The sequence below is a fragment of the Aspergillus pseudonomiae genome, assembly GCF_009193645.1.
Source record: "Aspergillus pseudonomiae strain CBS 119388 unplaced genomic scaffold BDV37scaffold_66, whole genome shotgun sequence".
NCBI lineage: Eukaryota > Fungi > Ascomycota > Eurotiomycetes > Eurotiales > Aspergillaceae > Aspergillus > Aspergillus pseudonomiae.
The window spans coordinates 34,030-52,179 of NW_022476058.1; the positions used below are offsets into that span (position 1 = coordinate 34,030).

At 48.4% G+C, this 18,150-nt stretch overlaps 6 protein-coding genes across 6 annotated transcripts; 3 read left to right on the top strand and 3 right to left on the bottom strand.

Annotated features, from left to right (window-relative positions):
* Positions 1–39: 39 nt before the first annotated feature.
* Positions 40–3,496, bottom strand: BDV37DRAFT_296299 (glycoside hydrolase family 92 protein). Its single transcript, XM_032090082.1, has 7 exons — positions 2,627–3,496; positions 1,912–2,555; positions 1,538–1,860; positions 1,352–1,491; positions 857–1,305; positions 702–802; positions 40–651 (listed from the first exon to the last, which is right to left on the bottom strand). Exons 1-7 carry the CDS (start codon positions 2,763–2,765, stop codon positions 60–62), a joined length of 2,388 nt encoding a protein of 795 aa, XP_031938572.1. The 5' UTR covers positions 2,766–3,496; the 3' UTR covers positions 40–59.
* A 52-nt stretch (positions 3,497–3,548) lies between these two features.
* On the top strand, positions 3,549–4,963 carry BDV37DRAFT_184364 (PaaI family thioesterase). The gene is made up of 3 exons (XM_032079545.1): positions 3,549–3,885; positions 3,944–4,671; positions 4,730–4,963. Exons 1-3 carry the CDS (start codon positions 3,729–3,731, stop codon positions 4,760–4,762), a joined length of 918 nt encoding a protein of 305 aa, XP_031938573.1. The 5' UTR covers positions 3,549–3,728; the 3' UTR covers positions 4,763–4,963.
* A 206-nt stretch (positions 4,964–5,169) lies between these two features.
* BDV37DRAFT_184371 (H(+)-transporting V1 sector ATPase subunit C) lies at positions 5,170–6,854 on the top strand. Its single transcript, XM_032079546.1, has 5 exons — positions 5,170–5,657; positions 5,719–5,813; positions 5,868–5,959; positions 6,010–6,502; positions 6,554–6,854. The coding sequence occupies exons 1-5, from the start codon at positions 5,357–5,359 to the stop codon at positions 6,734–6,736; spliced, it is 1,164 nt and encodes a 387-aa protein (XP_031938574.1). The 5' UTR covers positions 5,170–5,356; the 3' UTR covers positions 6,737–6,854.
* Positions 6,763–7,775, bottom strand: BDV37DRAFT_184389 (adenylyl-sulfate kinase). Its single transcript, XM_032079547.1, has 2 exons — positions 7,677–7,775; positions 6,763–7,599 (listed from the first exon to the last, which is right to left on the bottom strand). The coding sequence occupies exons 1-2, from the start codon at positions 7,691–7,693 to the stop codon at positions 6,972–6,974; spliced, it is 645 nt and encodes a 214-aa protein (XP_031938575.1). The 5' UTR covers positions 7,694–7,775; the 3' UTR covers positions 6,763–6,971.
* A 2,871-nt stretch (positions 7,776–10,646) lies between these two features.
* On the top strand, positions 10,647–15,234 carry BDV37DRAFT_184417 (uncharacterized protein). Its single transcript, XM_032079548.1, has 4 exons — positions 10,647–10,648; positions 10,706–11,242; positions 11,300–12,916; positions 12,964–15,234. The coding sequence occupies exons 2-4, from the start codon at positions 11,057–11,059 to the stop codon at positions 15,145–15,147; spliced, it is 3,987 nt and encodes a 1,328-aa protein (XP_031938576.1). The 5' UTR covers positions 10,647–10,648; positions 10,706–11,056; the 3' UTR covers positions 15,148–15,234.
* Positions 15,235–15,495: 261 nt separating this feature from the next.
* On the bottom strand, positions 15,496–18,041 carry BDV37DRAFT_285817 (putative succinyl-CoA synthetase subunit alpha; the record flags this gene model as incomplete). Its single annotated transcript, XM_032087797.1, has 10 exons — positions 15,496–15,591; positions 15,641–15,933; positions 15,984–16,015; positions 16,071–16,684; positions 16,741–16,951; positions 17,007–17,389; positions 17,449–17,592; positions 17,646–17,759; positions 17,813–17,820; positions 17,879–18,041. The coding sequence occupies 10 exons, from the start codon at positions 18,039–18,041 to the stop codon at positions 15,496–15,498; spliced, it is 2,058 nt and encodes a 685-aa protein (XP_031938577.1).
* Between the last annotated feature and the right edge of the window lie 109 nt (positions 18,042–18,150).

Sequence of the window (18,150 nt, forward strand, 5' to 3'; positions counted from 1 at the left end):
GCTAGTATAATTAAACCAGCTCTCATAATTACCATTAACGCCGGTTCATACCCTTGAACTTAATCAATAAGAGCACCCCTTGTTGACAGAGACGGCGGCAGATCCTCCTCTCCAGTGCCCCAATGGCTCTCATTCCTTCCCAACACGAGCACCAACTCCCGTCCATCAGTGAAAAAGTCATGTCCCACCCAGTTCTTGGTATAAGGCTTTCCATCCAACGTCGCAGATTGGATATAAATGTTCTTGTACGCGGGGTCAAAGTCAACGGCACGGATCGTGGCGGTCCGTCCCGTCAGCGGCGAGGTGATGCGAACAGACTCGAAGAAGGGAGCCGAGATCAGGTACACATTTTGTCCCGGGTTCGGGAAGAGACCCATCATGGTCATGGCGACGAAGGAACCCATGGCGCCGGAGTCGTCATTGCCGGGTAGTCCGGTTGGGTTTGCGTTGAAATATTTGGGGACGTAGAAGTGGGCGCGGGAGGTGGATTTGCCGGGACGGCCGCCGTAGTGGTACTGGAAGACGGTTAGGAAAGAGGGCTCGTTGCCGATGTACGTTATGCCCGTATCATGAAGATAGTCGAGGCGACGGACGAATTGGGATGGGCCTCCGAGGCGGCTGATGAGAGCGGCCATGTCATGAGGGACGAAGCTGGAGAGTTAGTGTGGATTAGTTGAATCGTTTGGCTAGCTTTCACCTACAATTGATACTCCCATATGCTGTCTTCAAATGTTTCGGCTGCATTGTTTTGAAGCGAGCAAGCTCTCCCGCTCGTGTCAATGCTGGAACAGGTGATAGGATCCTTTCGTTAATTAGACGTAAATACTCTCATGGAAACTAGGACATGGGGACAAACCTGATAACCCCAGGTACCATTCAGGTACTTGGGTTGAAAGAAGCCTTTGAATCCGGTATCGGTTCCGTTTATGAATGAGGCCTGGTCGTCGCGAAACAGATTCTGCCAGAATCGAGAAGTAGCTTCGTATTTCTCAGCGTCACCCTTCTTCCCGAGCCCACGGGCCATTTGTGCAATAGTGAAGTCATTATAAGAGTATTCCAGTGTGCGGGAGACGCTCCGCGTCATCGTTCCAAAGCCCTTGTAGTCAAAATCCTCTACTGGAATGTAGTTCAGCGATTTCCAACTGTCCAGGCCACCACGTCCTTCGTTCGACCAGTCATACGGTTCTTCTTCAGCATCCTTCTGGACGGCGGAGTAGCCTGCCTGCCACTCGATTGCATCAGAAATTCCCTTGAGGTATGCATCGGCAAGGACAACGTCCGCGTTTGAACCACCTTGGGTGTAACCTAGACCAGTCAGTCCGCTTCTATTAATAGGGCTATAGCTCCGCACCTTTGCAGAGCGACATGCGGCAGTCTGGAAGCCAGCCCAGATGTTTCTGGGTATCAATCAACGATCGAATCATTCGAGCCAGCGATTCAGGATCGAAGATGGTCAAAAATGGCAACTGAGACCGAAACGAATCCCAGAGACTATCACATATCAGAGAGGAGCTCTACGAATGGATGGTGCGCATACCAGTAGAAAGAGTCAAAATATGGCTCTGTGCTCTTCCAAAGCGGGTTCTCCCCGGTGTAGTCCTGCGGATTGATCATGGTACGGTATATTCCACTATAAAACGTGGACAGGAAGGAAGAATTGACACCATTTCTCGATACCCGAATGGGGGCAAGCTTCTTTGTCCACGAATCCACCGCGGCAGAATGTGTCGCATTGAAGTCAAAGTTAGGGATTTCAGACTCAGCGTTGCTGCAAGCTTGTTCGCTACTGATGAAGCTAAGGCCGACCCGGGCTAGAACCGTATCATCGGCCGGTGAGTTAAATCGAACGAAGGCACCTCCCTACACTCGTTAGCTGTACCTGGCACTAACAGGTTCGATGCTTGAACCAACCGGTAGAGGATAACCATTTATGCTCCGGGAGATCGTGAGATCCTTTACATCCGTGCTCGCTCGCGAATTGACGAATATACCATTATCCCTGATACCAGAGGCACTGTGAAAGTCAACACAGAAGTACGGAGTGTAGGATCCACTTCCAAAGCTGGGTAGAAAGCGAGCATGGCCAACCATCCGCCCCGTGTCAGCATCTACGGAAATAGTTCCATTGTCCTGTCGCGTGTCGGACAAGTCACTAAGATCCAACAGGATAAGGGGCTTTGCTTCGCGATCTGCTGGGAACCGAAACCGGAAGAGAGATGCATGGTGGGATACAGTCATGTCTACCTGAATCCCCGAGGCCATAGTCAATGCAAAGTAACCCGGACTCGCAGAGACAGACCCGGGATCGTAGCGCGTCTTGCGCTGTTTCTTGGGATACACACAGCCATTGACATCGTCATCCTTGCAGCTCACATATGGGAATATGGGGAAGTTCCCGAGCGACGGTTGACCTCCAGTACCTGAATCATGCAGACTGGAAAACCCTGTGATGTTACTTCCGTCGTATGCGAAGCCGCCCTGGTTGTTCACAGAGTCTGTATCGGCAACAGCCTTCGCCATCCCATAGGGAAGTGACGCGCCGGCGAAGACGTTCCCTAAAGAATACGGGTAATCAGATGCCAATCACAATGTTTTGTTATTGAGACCCGATTGGAGATTTTTATACCTCCGTTCGCACTTCCGATAAGCGGGTCAACATATTGCAGTACATCGTAGTCTTCAGGGATTGGAACAGAGCGAGGGTTTGTGTAGCCCAGGGCAAGAGGAGTAGCGATAAAGATCGACCAGAGAACAGAAGACGCCATGGATAACAACTATTCTAACAGTTTACAACAAATCAAAGGAATGTGTCTTGACAATAACGAGGGAAATCAGTTATGGGATCAGGGGGATGACTATTGACCATCAGGAATGCTCCTTCCTGGCATGCTGGGTGGGAGGTACTTTATGCATGCCATCCACGGGGTCATGGACTCCAGGGGAAGGCCTATGATTTTACCCCATAGTAGGTGCAGGTAAGTACTGTGCATGGTCCCCATACGTATAAATATTGGCGACAGGCATTCTGTCCTTAATTTCAACAATATGTATGCCCCTGTTGATCAATGCACTAGGATACGTTCGATGCCTCTGAATGGTTCGGGCTGTGATCAGTTCGGTGTCACGCAGGATGTGGCGCTAAAAGTTCATTTACGTTCAATAGTTGTGATAATATAAACAGCCATCATGGGGCCACAGAAAGGCGATGATCTGCCTCAGATGATCTTCCAATTTGGTTCCACTTGGGTGACCCTTGTCGCGAAACAGTTTGTGATGTCCATGTTCGAGGGTTCTCGCAGACGGACCGAACGTTTTCCGGACTGTCACATACATAAAAAAAACTTATGCAGACAAACTCGTTAATTAATCACCCGTGTCGTGACTGAGCCTCAACAGTTTCGCATGACTTCGGCGCAAGACCGAGGATTGTCGGTGGTGATTTAATAAACAAAAGAGTTTCAAGATGAGCCGAGGTTTAAAGTCCAGTGATCCGCTGTACCGCCAATCAGAAGGCCTCCTAGACACCCAATCTTCAGGCCATGTTGAGAGTTGCATCCTTCACCACTCAGTTGGGGTGACAGAGAAGCGGACGAATTCCACCGGGAGCGCCCGAAATATCAATTGAGCTCCCTCAGGGCTGTTTTGTGGCGGAGAACCCGTCTGTCAAACTCACTAATTTTTTTTTTTTTTTGCCATCCTGGGGTGCAAGCCTAGATCTCATTGTCGCCATGCCGCGAGTCCCATCCTCTTCCTTCTTTCGGGCTGTCCCCACCACGACCAAGCTCTGTCTCAAGTCGAACGGTCCTATAAAAGCCCAATGGTTCCTGCATAGCCCTAGGAAGATTTCCCTACCTCGAAATCTTTCTCAGCGACTCTATTCTTCTGGTACTCCATCCTACCTCCACCCCAGATTTCACTGCTAATCACTCTATCCCTGCTTCAGAAGCTGCATCACCAGTTCCTCCTCAGACATCTAAGCCTCGGTCCCGTCTACGTCGATTCGTGGGCTTTACATCCATTGCATTAATAGCCTTCACAGCTGGACTCGTTTACCAAACCCAAAAAACCGTTTCTCGCATGATGACGGTCACTCTGCGGACAGATGAGGAAACCCTCACTGCATTCGTCCCCCCCGACCAGTTCTCGCAAGAGGTCGACGAATTCATCCGTAACCATCCAATAGCCGTGGCACTGCGAGAAAACCCCGCCTTCACCGAGTCCCGGCCGCATTTGAAAATCCCCGCTGAACTGCGCGACCGCCATCTGACGGCGGGCACCCTTTCGGGTCCAGATCGAATTGTTGTTCCGCCGCACGTGTTTTCCGAGAAGGACGGAAAGAGCCTGGTTTCAATCTTCTACCTCGGCTCTGCCATCAGTGGCCACTTGGGAATTGTCCACGGTGGCCTTCTGGCCACACTGTTGGACGAGGCGATGGCACGGTGCTGCTTCCCCGCTCTGCCGAATAAGGTGGGCGTAACGGCCAATCTAAACATCGACTACCGGCGCCCTGCTATGGCGGAAGCCTATGCTGTTCTGCGGGCTGAGACCGTGAAGGTCGAGGGTCGTAAAGCCTGGGTGGAGGCGCGCATTGAGACTCTGCCGAAGGAGGGTGAGGAGCCCGCGGTTTTGGTCGAGGCAAAGGCTTTGTTTATAGAGCCCAAACAAGCTGCGGTATGTTTATCAGTCCAAACAAATCAAGACTAGAAGCTAATATCCTTTTTTTTTTCAGGCCATGTCAAGTTTATACAATATCACTAACTAGAACTTCCGTTATCTTGAGATCGAGTCGATTTCTGGAAATCTAAATAACGTGACATATGCATTTATTGGATAGGCGTACAGATGGTTGGAGACTGGTTTGTTTCAGTGAAACTGTATATAGTGACTGTATAGTATTTAGTTTGGTTAGTTCTTAGACGTAGCCCAGCAGTATGCGAACAGGGCAATTCATATATGTTTTAATTGAACAATACTTCTTCCTCGAGGGCAGGACCGACCGTAATGGCTTTAGGTCACACATGCGAAAAGGCAAAATATAAGATACTGCACACTAAAGCGAAAAAATGGGACTGATTTTACTCATCGACAAGGTGTAAACATAAGCCGATTTAGTATATCATTAATAGGCGTGACCTTACCTGGCCGCCGACCGCCTCCCGGGATCCGCAGCTGGGAAGCTCTCCAACACCTTAACTTCACGACACCGACCGACGGCCGGACTTCCCAACCTCCCTCCTCCTTGTCCGCTTTCTCCACTCGACTGCCTCATGCCCGCTTGCTGAGCGTGGCAACAGGTCATTGCCTTCTACTCGATTAACCCCCCTTCTCTCCAGTACAGCTGAGACCTTTCGTCACCATGTCCAAACCCACCAAGTACATCCTCGTGTCCTTCCCCACTTCCATCACTCCGTCTAACCACCGCGACGACGCTCTCGACGCTGTCTCTGCCACCGTCACCCCGGAAAATGGATCGGTCGCCCCATTCCCTATTCCCGAGTTCAAGATCGGTACATTAGACGCCTTAGTACAGCAGGCCGATGAGCTGGCCAAACTCGAGAGCGCCTGCCAGGTTGTTGTATCGAAGGTCGGCGATGCGCTGAAGAATATCTTGGAGGGTGATGAATCGCAAATCAGCAAGATGAAGGCTGTGAATGACAGTATGCTTTGCTCCGGACAGGCGGCCCAGCATTGAACAAGGTGTTAACGTTGTGTCATTAGAGCCGGTGGATCAGTACCTGCGGACCTTTACGTGGAACAAAGTCAAGTATAGGGCCGATAAGTCTTTGGGTGAGCTTATCGACCTTCTCCAGAAGGTATGCCCCTTAAAATTGTCCAGCTGGTCGCTTGGGGTGTCTAACTGGGAATAGGAAGCTGCCAGCATCGACAATGACATCAGGTCGAAGTACTCCCAGTACAATCAAGTCAAGACCACCCTTGCCACTCTCCAACGAAAGCAAACGTGCGATATTCCCCTAATCTATACTAACGGGATACTGACGTCTATTGTAGAGGTAACCTGGCCACAAAGTCCCTCGCATCAGTTGTCGACCCCCGGAGTGTAGTCCAGAATTCAGAATACCTCGAGACACATCTTGTTGCCGTCCCAGCTCAACAGGTTAAAGAGTTCCTCAAGACGTACGAAACCGTGTCGCCCATGGTGGTACCTCGGTCTGCGACGTTTGTCGCTTCGGATGACGAGTTCACGCTGTATGCCGTCACGACGTTCAAGAAACACAGTTTGGAGTTTGTCCACAAGGCCCGTGAACACAAGTGGATTCCTCGTGAGTTCAAGTACGTGGAAGGTGGAAAGGAGGAGGAGCGCAGAGAAGTCGAGCGCGTAGGCGGCGACGAGCGCAAACTCTGGGGCGAGACACTGCGGCTCGGGCGGACAGCCTGGAGCGAGGCCGTCATGGTCTGGATCCATGTTCTCGTTCTCCGTGTGTTTGTTGAGACCGTGCTACGCTACGGTCTTCCTCTTGACTTCGTTTGCACTCTTATCCGGGTATGTATTTACAGCCAGTGGTCTTTACAGTTTAGGGCTAACATGATGTAGACACCGGGTTCCAAGCAAGCTGACAAGGCGAAACACAACCTGGATGAGAAGTACTCTTACCTCGCCGGGAATGCGTTCGGACGGGACAAGAAGGGTCGGGTCAAGAAAGACGACCCGAGCGAAGTACACGAGGGAGGCGGCGAATACACAGCATACGTGTACTATGAGTTCGAGCTCAATTAGGGGGGCAAGATCCTGTGGCTATCTGTCTGGGTACGGTACACTTGATACCTTGTTTTGTAGCGTATATACTTTGCTTACTTGCTTCGCATCATATCTTGGCTATCTCAACGAAACGCAATCGAAGACCCAAAAAAGGCGTAAAATTCTATGTATAGATCACCGATCTAACAGATCTAGTCCGCAAATATCCACAAGAACAAACCCATATATAACGGAAAACGAAACAAAAAATCATCTACTCCTTCTTAGGAGGCAAGTACCCCTGGGCATCCAAGTAATCCACAATCTGCTTCACAGCATCCTCAACCGGTAAATCATAGTTCTTGATATGCACCTCAGGCTTCTCAGGCTTTTCGTAGGGCGCACTGATACCAGTGAAATTCGGAATCTCGCCTGCCCTAGCCCTCTTATAGAGATTCTTGGGATCACGCTGCTCGGCAACCTCAATAGGGACATCAACGAAGACCTCAACAAAGGGCAAACCGGTCTCCTCGCCCGGGGTGGGGACTTGGTGCAGTTCGCGCGCGGTATCACGGTCTGCACGGTAGGGCGAGATGAACGAAGTGATGGCGATGGCGGAGCTGTCAGCGAAAAGCTTGGCGACCTCTGCGATCCGACGGATATTCTCATTGCGGTCCTTCTCGTTGAAGCCGAGGTCCTTGTTGAGTCCGAGGCGAACGTTGTCACCGTCGAGACGGTAGGCGTGGACGCCCCGGTCTCGGAGGAGCTGGTGCTCGAGCTCGACGGCAAGGGTAGACTTGCCCGAGGCGGAGAGACCGGTGAGCCAGATTGTGAGACCGCGTTGGTTGCGGAGTTCGCTACGTTCGCTGCGCGTCAAGGCGCTGGCGTGGAAGGTGAGGTTTCTTTTGGTGGTTATGTTAGTGACTGCGGGATGGAGGGGCATATGCATGGTGGGGAGGGGAGAGTTGTATGGACATACGTGGCCTTGGTTGTCATTGTTGCGGAGGGTTATGGTGGATTGGATGAGGATAGTGGTTTTAGGAAAGAAAAGCAATTGAGGAGATTGAGGATATTTTTTTTTTTTTTCAATTCAAGTATTGTGATGAGGAATCAGGAGGGGTGAAAAGGAAAGGACGTGGCTGTCAATGCCGAACCATGAAACAGCGGGGCGCCGATCGCGGGGGTTCGTTCCTTCGGTGTGCGTATGCTGCTGCATAATCATAATCTATTTTACTAAAAATTAAAATCATGATCATCCAGGTGTTTGGATATACATTCTTGGCTTGAACAATTGTCACACCTGTTTTTTTTTGTTTCGGTATTTCTCTTTGTTTTTCTTATTTCTTTGTTTTCCTTTCCCGTCCTCCTTTAGAAGCTGCTTAACGTTGTATAATCACGTCACATGGGCCCTGCATCATGATACCCTTAGCTTGCTCTTTCCCTGCATATCTATGCCCCTCTTCTATGTACTTGATCCCAACAGATACCCTCCACCTGCCAATACAACATCAATACACTACTAATTCATCGCACTAAGTGCTCATGAAGTGAAATCAAACCATGAAGCCAATAAAAGGCAACCGGTGCCGATCAAATGAACTTACTGATCCTTTATAGAGATGGCAGTCCAGTAGCCCAGACACTACATCAGCCCAAATACTCCACTCACTGTCAGACAGACTCTGAAGAAGGATCAACTCGAATCTACCGACTCTACGTGGGGGGATCTCTTGGCGCTTTGGCGCTCTGAAAGGATAAGCGATAGAAAAGGATGGAGACTCTTGGCCGGACTTGGGGGTTGAGTATCCCACTCTGTCTCTGCGATGCCTGCCAATTTTTGCCAGTGATCGAGAGAAACTCAGTCGACAATAGTCAAAAGCCATCAATTTCTTATTATACGCCCTCTATAACCTACAGATGCTCAATGATTTGAGACCAGTGATTCTTCTGCCAACCAATAATCTATTGATGGCCGATGACTCCTTTGTATGCCTAGGGCTCTTGTGCATATCAATGGCATTGAGCTAAATGGTTGACCTCAGCGATTCTACTAATCCATTAACCAGAGATAAGCTCGGGCATAAGAAGCCTTGATCTAGACACCATTATATGGTTACTCGCGCGACTCTTGAAACGATACTGTCAAGGGCAGAAGACAATTCACTCGATGCTTTTAATGAAGAAATAATTCAACCGGAAAAGAAAAGCGTTGGAAGATTCTTGGAGATCTTGATGTACTAAAATCGTCAGCGCCGGTCATTAGCTGTTTTAGACTATCAGAGTGTTGGACAGAAACAACAAGGCAGGTTACAGACTCCGAAAAGACACAAAACAGCTGTCGCCTGATAGGGAACCTTTGAGAAAAGTGTAACTGTCAATTTCCAGGCTTTCGATGCTAGTAATCAGGTCAACCTGAGCCAATATGCCAATCTCAAACAACTCCTTTTACTAATCATTTTTGATTTTAGATTCATCAAGCACAGGGTTACTTTCCCACAACTTGGGTGATCGAGTTGACATGGTACAGTATTGGAGCTCTCAAAGGAAGAACTCGGAAGTAAGCATCCAGATATCTACGTGGGCAGAAATTCCGCTACCGGGATGCTCCTTAGTGAAAAAGACAAGCAGTCGTTTGTCGTTCATATTCAAGTATCCGACGGCGCAGCGGCTAGACACATGCCCAGCTCCACTAGCGCATACGAAAATGCAACCCTAGCTTTTTATTTGATTCAGAATTGGGGTCAAGGGTCAAGATATACAAACTTAATTCGTCCTCAATATATTTTTGGTTTTGTCCGCTATGCAGGATTGGTTTTCCCTTATCCTATGGAGATATGTACCCATTATGGACTGTGACAGGGTAGCCTGCAGTGTGATTTCGCAAACACAGCTGAGAGGGCAGACAAGGGTAAAGGTGGGGTAGTATACTACGCACGGGGAGCTAGGCTGAGCTGACACGTAAGGCAAACAGTGAAACCCCTCATGGGTGTCCGGGGCCTTTCAAGGATGTCTATCCCTCTCTTTTGCGGCAAGCACCAGCTCTTCTAACTACCTTCCATATGATCGGTCCACACATTGCGAGGCTAAGAAAGCTTCGGGGCGTCAATCTTTGCTCATGGTGTATGGGCTGCTTCTTTTGTTAGAATCAGGCTTATATTTGTCCCGCTTAATGTCATTATGCCAAAGAACCGTCGCCTCCGGCAGCTATTGGACTTTCGCCATTCCCGTGAGAAAGCGAGCACAGACGCAGATCCTGCAAGACTTACTACCTTTCATGGACATGACACTCGTTTGGAGTCATCAGACACCCAGTTACAAAGCAGTGGTTCAAGGCGTCATCGCTCGATATCATGGTTGAGAACCTCAAATCGCTATAAAATCAAAGATGCAGAAACAAATCCCACCATATTCGATCAAGAAACAGCAAACACTCGGCAATACTCGAGTCACACAAAGCATAATGATGAACTTGGTACCAAGGAAGGAAAAGTAAGTGGCTCAGAAGAATCAAATAAGACTGCGCAAATGACCCCGGTTAAAGAGGAGGAAGAACGACAAGACAAAGCGAACATTGCAAAGCTGGGAGAAAAGATGACGAAGGATCTGTGGAGTGAGGCATATATGAAGCTCCACAACGATAATGCTAGTTTAATCGAATCATATGAGAACGTCTTGCTGGCTACTGAGACCTATCAGATTGTTGAAAGATCTCCGACTAAGCAGGAAAAAACAGATCGACAAAAGAGACTCCAAGACCTTGTTTTCTGTAGACTCCAGGATATGGAACAAGGTCGGTTTGATATTCCGAGAAGAAGTAGACAAAGTGTTATTGGGGATTATGTTCGTCGTACTGTTCATGGCATTCTCTATGCGAAAGACTTCATTACAGCAGCAATTAGCGCGGAGCCCCATGCTGCGCTTGCATGGGCTGGGGTCGTGATGGTGCTCCCAGTAAGCGATTCCTTTTCACTTTGTCTCTCATGACATAACACTAAAACCATATTTAAGCTGTTCTTGAAACCATTCACCCAGCGTGAAGATGCTGTGGCAGGACTCGAGTTTATTTCAGATCTTTTGGTCCGATATCAGGTTATCCAGAGCTCACATGCTCGAATGTATATGGATTCCCTAGGTAAAAGGTACATATATGGTTTGCTCCACCGTTCACTGTCAATGTGGCAGGATCTACCTGGTAATAAATTTTAAAGTCATATTCTAAGGTCATGATATAGTACTTCTGAGGATGGATCCAAGGTTGGCCTTCGGCTCAGAGAAAGGACTATTACTTTATACTCTCAAGTATTGGAGTACCAGATCCGACTGACGAAGCAACTCTCTCGCTACGGACTTATCCAGTACATGAGAGATATTGCAACCGCTGATGACTGGAAGGAAATGCTTACGGAAATCAAGCACACTGACAAGTCGATCGAAGAATTATTAGGGGATTGGTCAAAGAAGACGGTCCAGGAGATCCATGCCGAGCTTTTCTCAATGAAACGTGAGGTCGAAGGGCGGCTGAACATTGTCTTTGACATCATGAACGTAAGATACTGTTCCGAGGTCGACTATCCACACATCATAACTTAATGATAAATCTAGACCCAAGCATATCAAAATCAACTGGACACCCTCCATCCAGTTACGCGCGCTGCCTTTGGCTCATATGAACAAGCTAAGGAAACATGTCTTGTCGGTACTCAGGTGCCTTTACTTCAACTAGTTCAAAATTGGAGCAACGATGCCCAGGGAGAACCTATTCTGTGGCTCCAGGGTATGGCCGGTACTGGCAAGTCCACAATTGCCCGAACCGTGGCTTCTGCATTCTACAACGGAACATCTTTATTAGGTCAGGAAACCCTACCCAGTGAGGCGTGTCTTGGTGGCAGCTTTTTCTTCGACCACAGGGATGAGGACTGTAGAAATCCTAGGAAACTCTTTCCCACCTTAGCAAGAGGCCTAGCTGAGGTTCTACCGGAAATTCAGCAATCCTTATGTGATGGTATTCGTAGCCATCATGCCACCTATGCACAATCCTTAGATGCCCAGTGGAAACATTTGATCTTCAATCCTCTGAAGATGCTGAAAACGGCGCTTCCTGTGACAATACTTTTTGTTCTCGATGCATTGGACGAGTGCCAAGCTGGAACTAGGGAGGATCAGGATGACATCAGCGATATACTGGCTCTGCTCAGTCAAGTTCGGGAGTTAAAGACCGTCAGAGTTCGGGTACTCATTACTAGTCGTCCTGAAACACATATACGTTATCGCTTCAATGAGATACCAGAAGGTATTCGTGACGAAACTGTGTGCAAAATCCGACGGCTAGATGGCGACGAAGTAACGACAGATGATATCACCCGTTTAGTTGAATATAGGTTGTGGGAAATTAGAAGGAAGCACGATCTCCCGCGGAACTGGCCTGGGGAGGAGAGGATCGAACAGCTAGCTGAGAACGCAGATGGGCTGTTCATATATGCAGCCACAGTGTGTCGATTTCTTTCAACGGCCAACAGAAAAACGATTGAAGATCGTCTAGGGAGGATCCTCGACGGCGATGTGGGAGAGACCGCCAAAGAGAGCCTGGATGGAATGTACACTAGAATCCTCCAGGTAGTGCTTACTGGAGAAGTGGACAATGACCAGGCAATGTCCGACTTATTTAGGCAAGTAGTTGGCTCCATTCTTGTTCTATCCAGACCGCTTTCAATCATGGCCCTAAGCAGACTTATTGAAGTCGAGCTTAGCGACACAAGATGGCTTATGGAGCACCTTTATTCGGTCCTGGAAATGCCTCAAGGGGATCACGGCCCCATTCAATTGCTACATCTATCATTCAGGGATTTTCTTCTAGCCTCTCAGCGATGCAAGGATAGTCATTTTTGGATCGATGAGAAGCAATCTCATCGCAACCTTTACCAGCACTGCCTGAAGGTCATGTCTAATACCCTACGGCGTGATATATGCTGCCTTGAGGAACCCGGTATTCATGTGACAGATATAGAACCTTCAGTCGTGCATGAATTCCTTCCCGAGCAAGTGCAGTATGCCTGTAGTCACTGGGTGGACCATCTTCAGCAGAGCGATATTGTGGCGTCTAATGACGCAGTGCTTTATGACTTCCTGCGAACACACTTTGTCCACTGGCTCGAAGCTATGACTATTATGGGAAGGATCCCAATCGCAATCATGATATTAAATAACCTAACCACTCTTCAGGTAAATGCCTCATAACCTCGGCGCTGGAGTTATGCTAATGGATGTAGCTGGAGACCAACACAAAAATGCGGAGACTTGTTCATGATGCACGACGGTTCGCTGTCAGCTTCAGATCAGTGTATGAGAAAGCCCCTTTGCAAATTTATGCATCTGCTTTGCTCTTTGCACCACAAGAAAGTATCATTCGATATGAGTTTGGAGAAGAAATTCCTGCTTGGATATCTCAGAAGCCAAGTGCTCATCGATATTGGAGCCCATTACTGCATACCATCCCAAAGCCTCGCAGTGAGATTATCGAATGCTTAAAAATCTCAGCTGACAGCAGGCTAATGGCAGTGGTATCTAAGCATATGTACTCACATGTGTGTCGGTTATGGGATACGTCAACTTGGGTTTGCCTGAAATCGCTTGAAGATCAAGGTAACATTCGAGATGCTGCCTTTTCACCAGACAGCAAGCAATTAGCAACCGTATCGGAGGCCGGATCCGTCCGTCTCTGGAATACACACACTGGAAGATCAACGTTTCTCGAATCAGATTCAAGTGCCATAACCTTTGTGGCATTTTCTTCAAATGGTGAAAGGCTCGCAGCTAAATCTAACGAAGAGATCAAGATCTGGGACTTATCATCGGGGAGACTACTACAAGGAATACCCCAGAAAAGGAGCACAATGATATCCATCTCCCCTGATGGCAGATTTATAGCATCTTGGGATTCTCTTGATGTTGTCATTTGGAACGTTTCACAGATGGCGGTTGTACACGCTCATAAGCAACCGGGGGTCCATACGATCGAATTCTCCCCTGAAGGTAACTTACTAATTGCATCCAAGGATGCAATTGAACTGTGGGATTGCAATGCAAATACTTTGCGATCTTATAACAATAGTGAGTGCAAAACGTTGGTCGCGGGTTTCTCGCCCAACAGCAAAAACATTGTCTCTCTCTCAACAAACGGTCAAGTCAACGTATGGGATTTGTCTACAAATGAATACAGAGGAAATATATACCATATAAGTGACTCAGAAAATCCCGACCCATACTGCCGAAGAGTGTCATTTCCACGATTCGGTGAACTCGCGGCTTCTTCGGTGGGCGATGGACCGAAACAGATATGGACACTCGTCCCGGGGATCTTGGCAGAATTATTCAGATTCTCCAACAGAATACTGGATGCACTTGCATTTTCGCCAGATTGTGAGATTATAGCAGCCTCTGGTTGCTGGGCAGAAGAGATTGCGATCTGGGATGGATCATCAAAGGTTTCGAAGGTGCTTGATAATGTACATCAAGATACCATTACTGATCTGGGCTTTTCTTCTAATGGCACTGTTGTTGCATCGACCGCCAAAGATGGCACAGTCGGACTCTGGGAAGCGCGATCAGGAAGGTACATAAAAAGTCTGCGAGTGGCGGATGATTCAGGGATTCTGAGCATACGTTTCTCAGCCGATGGTCAAACCATAATATGCCAAACGAATAATCAGCAATGTGTTATCTGGGATGTACCGACGGGGAAAATTTTGAAGAATATTGAACTCAAAAGGGATAATTCGAGGCTCCAAAACATTGCAATATCACACGATGGTCAACTAGTAGCAACCGGATGTTTTGATGAGCGGAAAGACACGAGTCAGATTGAGCTGTGGAGCCTGACATTGACAGAGCCTCTCCTCACACTCACAGAAGAACTCGATACTAGTGAAAATGAGATTTCTCCCCATGGAAGTTTCATAGCGTCAACTTACTATGGATCTTCATCATTCCGGCTTCGGCATATACAGACAGGAAACCTGATACACTCCATGGACCATGGAGAAAAATCTCCAGTCATTGCATTCTCTCCAAGTGAGGACATGATTGCATCAGCAGAGCAGTCCATCAAATTATGGGATACTTCCACTGGTACATGCCTCGGGCAACGTTTAATCGACGGTCGTGTTGAGTCTATGGTCTTCTATGAAGATGGAACGTACCTCCGCACCAACGAAGGTCAGTTCCAAGTTGCTTCGATCCTCGGTGCCGACCCCGATTTGTGCAATGATAAGATGGTAGGGGAGGGGGTATACGTTCATGATAACTGGGTCATGGAAGGGGGTAAGAAACTTATATATCTACCTGTAGAATACAGGGTTCGTATATGTTCTTTTGGAAATCGTGTTGCTATAGCTAGCAAATTGTCTTCTGTCATGATCATTGGGCTCAGTGCGGATGAGAGAAAAACGATATGAGGGTGTCTGGCACCAAATTTTATCTAACGTATATGAGGAACAATGTTATTTATTCTCTTTGTCATATCTTCTAATCTCAAATTGGGTACCCAACAGGACACCAATACTCCACCTCCTCCTTTTGCTCGTGTATATATTTGTGATCAGGTTAAAACAGTGATGGTAAAAATCAAAGGCCCAATTTTTGGTCCATCGTCTCTCGCGTGGGATTAAATAGGGCTATATTCAATGCTAGTAGTTACTATTGGCATCTTCCAGGGAACGCCCTACTCTACTGTTCAACACACTGTATTCTATCTGCCTCCCAGCTCTCACATGTACAAAGCTTTATGCTCCAATATCCCAGCACTAATTCAATGGTTTTCCCTCCGCTAAGCTGATCACCTTCTTCGCAGCCCCTTCAAAGCTATCAAAAGCATGAAGCGGAAGCCCACTCTCAGCGATCTTCTACAGTCAGTACCACTCACATTCATCTATCACGGCATGCACTCACCATCTTCTGTCCCCCTTCCTCGTTAGTCCCCCGCAATCGCACCACCACCGGCACACTCATATGCAAATCCCTAAAGGCCATAATAATACCCTCGGCGATCATATCACACCGCGTCAGCCCGCCAAAGATATTGACAAAAATAGCCTTCACCCGCGGGTCGGATGTGATAATCCGGAACGATGACTTGACCGTCTCGGACGTTGCCTTGCCTCCTGTATCCAGGAAATTGGCGCAATGGCCGCCGTGAATGGTGAGTGCATCTACTGTGTTCATTGCTAGTCCGGCGCCGTTGACTATTCATGTTAGTTTGGGGCCTTTTATTTGGATTTGTAGCACGACGTACCTAGAGTTCCGATGCTGCCTTCTCCCTGTAATCTATGGTGTGTTAGTGCCATGTTCTGCATTTCGAGCTGTTGGTACCGAAACATACTTTACGTAGACTATGCCGTCTTTCTCTGCTTCAACTTCTTCGTGCACTTCTTCTGCCTGGTTCCGCAAACTGTGGACTTCCTTCTGGCGTCCTGAGCTTCGGAATGCGGCGTCGTCGAAGCCGAAACGTGCGCCTCGGACTTCCAGTCCTTCTGGGGATGGGTTTACTCGGACTTCTAATAGATAGGCTTCTTTTTCTTTGAATATTTGCCACAGTGCTTGGACTAGTTCCGCTAGTTTCTCGTGTGTGGTGTCGGGGAGTTTAAGGTGAGAAGCGATGGATTTGACGGTTGGTGAATTGCCGCTGCTGAAGTCTGTGTTGGCATAGGGGAAAGGAAATTTGCCAGTGTGCAACGGCGCGAAATCGGCAGTTGTTGAAGCTATGACGCATGGTGACAATGCTGTTCTATCGACCGTGAGATTTAGAAAGATGTCGGATTCTGAGGGGTTTGATTCGTTGACTGAAATGGACTTTTCCTTCAACATGTCCAGGGCCTGGAACTGCTTGATGAAGAGGGACCGGGTCTGGTTTGATGCAGATGCTCTTTGGCTCTTTTGTAGGGATACGCGCCTCATTGTGTGTAGACTTCTTCTCTGGTTTGGGGCGGTGGTAGACTGGGATATTGTTAGTGTCTTCAACACGTTTGATATAGCGTCTTGTGAAGGCTTACCGTCGTGTTCTGAACCCGTGGTCGACTATTCAGTAGAGTCTTCATTCCTTCGCCGAACTTCTCTGGGTGGTTAACCATGACTGCGCCGGCGCGCTCGAGGGCTTGGTACTTCGTGTTTGCATCCGGTTCCCCAATCGCAGTCCATGCACCCGCGTGGCCCATGATTCGTCCTGGGGGGGCGTGCAATCCACCAACTAGGGCCATGACCGGCCTTGTCTTCCAGTTAGTATCAAAGCAATTAGTAGATCGAGGAATAAGTCACATACTTAGGATTCACTGTTCTTCTGTTGTAATCCCTGATCCATTCTGCTGCGTCCATCTCCGCCGTTCCACCAATCTCGCCCACGAGAATGATACCCTCCGTATCGGGGTCATTCTCAAAGATCCTCAGGGCATCGACGAAATTAGTCCCAGCCAAGACGTCCCCACCCATACTGATACAGAGGCTCTGCCCCAGGCCAGCTCGTGTAGTCGACGCAACAGTCTCATAGCTCAAAGTTCCCGATTTCGCAACGATACCGATCTTCCCCGGAGAAAAGCACGGCAACGGCTGGAATCCTATCCGACACTTCCCAATTGCAGAGATGATGCCGGGGCAATTGGCCCCAACTAGTCTCGTTTTGGACTGTGTCTGAAGCATGGAGTGGATCTGCGGAGCATGGTGTAAGCATGGGCCTGTGTGCATTCACTGTAGAATAGCAATCATACTCTGAGAATATCATGGATAGGTACATGCTCCGCCACGGCCACGACGAGAGGAATCTCAGCTTCAATGGCTTCTTCAATTGCCTTCGCTGTCTGGTTCCCCGGTACGTAGATGGCTGATGCATCGGGCTTCTCCTTTTCTTGGGCCTATTTCAATCAGTAATTGACTCGTACAGTTAGAATTGGTTGGGAATTCGTACCGCTTTCACGGAGGGGAACACAGGAAGTCCGAGGTGCTCGCCTTCGACTCCTGGCTTTACGCCTCCGACAATCTTCGTTCCCCAGGCCAATGACTCTTTTACGTTGGCAGTGGCCTGGTTGGTTAGTTATTCTGCTTGGTTCCTGATTCTGGTGGTTTTCACTGTACCTGTCTGCCTGTAATTCCATATTAGTATATTTTATCGGAAACTTTCTCATACAAAGACTAACTCACCTGTAAACCCCTGAAACAGAACCCTGGTATGCGCCCCAATCTTCAAGTTCGGGAGCGTATCAGCATAGGAGTAACTCCGCGACGAGGTAGAGAACCCATTCCCAGATATCCGTGAGAAGGACACCCTCCGCACCCGCGCAGGGAGAGATCGCAAGTTCGTCATTTTGCGTCTCGAATACCACTTGTGGATGTATCAGTGAAGTACCCGGTGGCCGCGTTCTGAGCACCTAAGTACTAGCCACCCTGATGATATCCGCTTGAGAATGACCAGT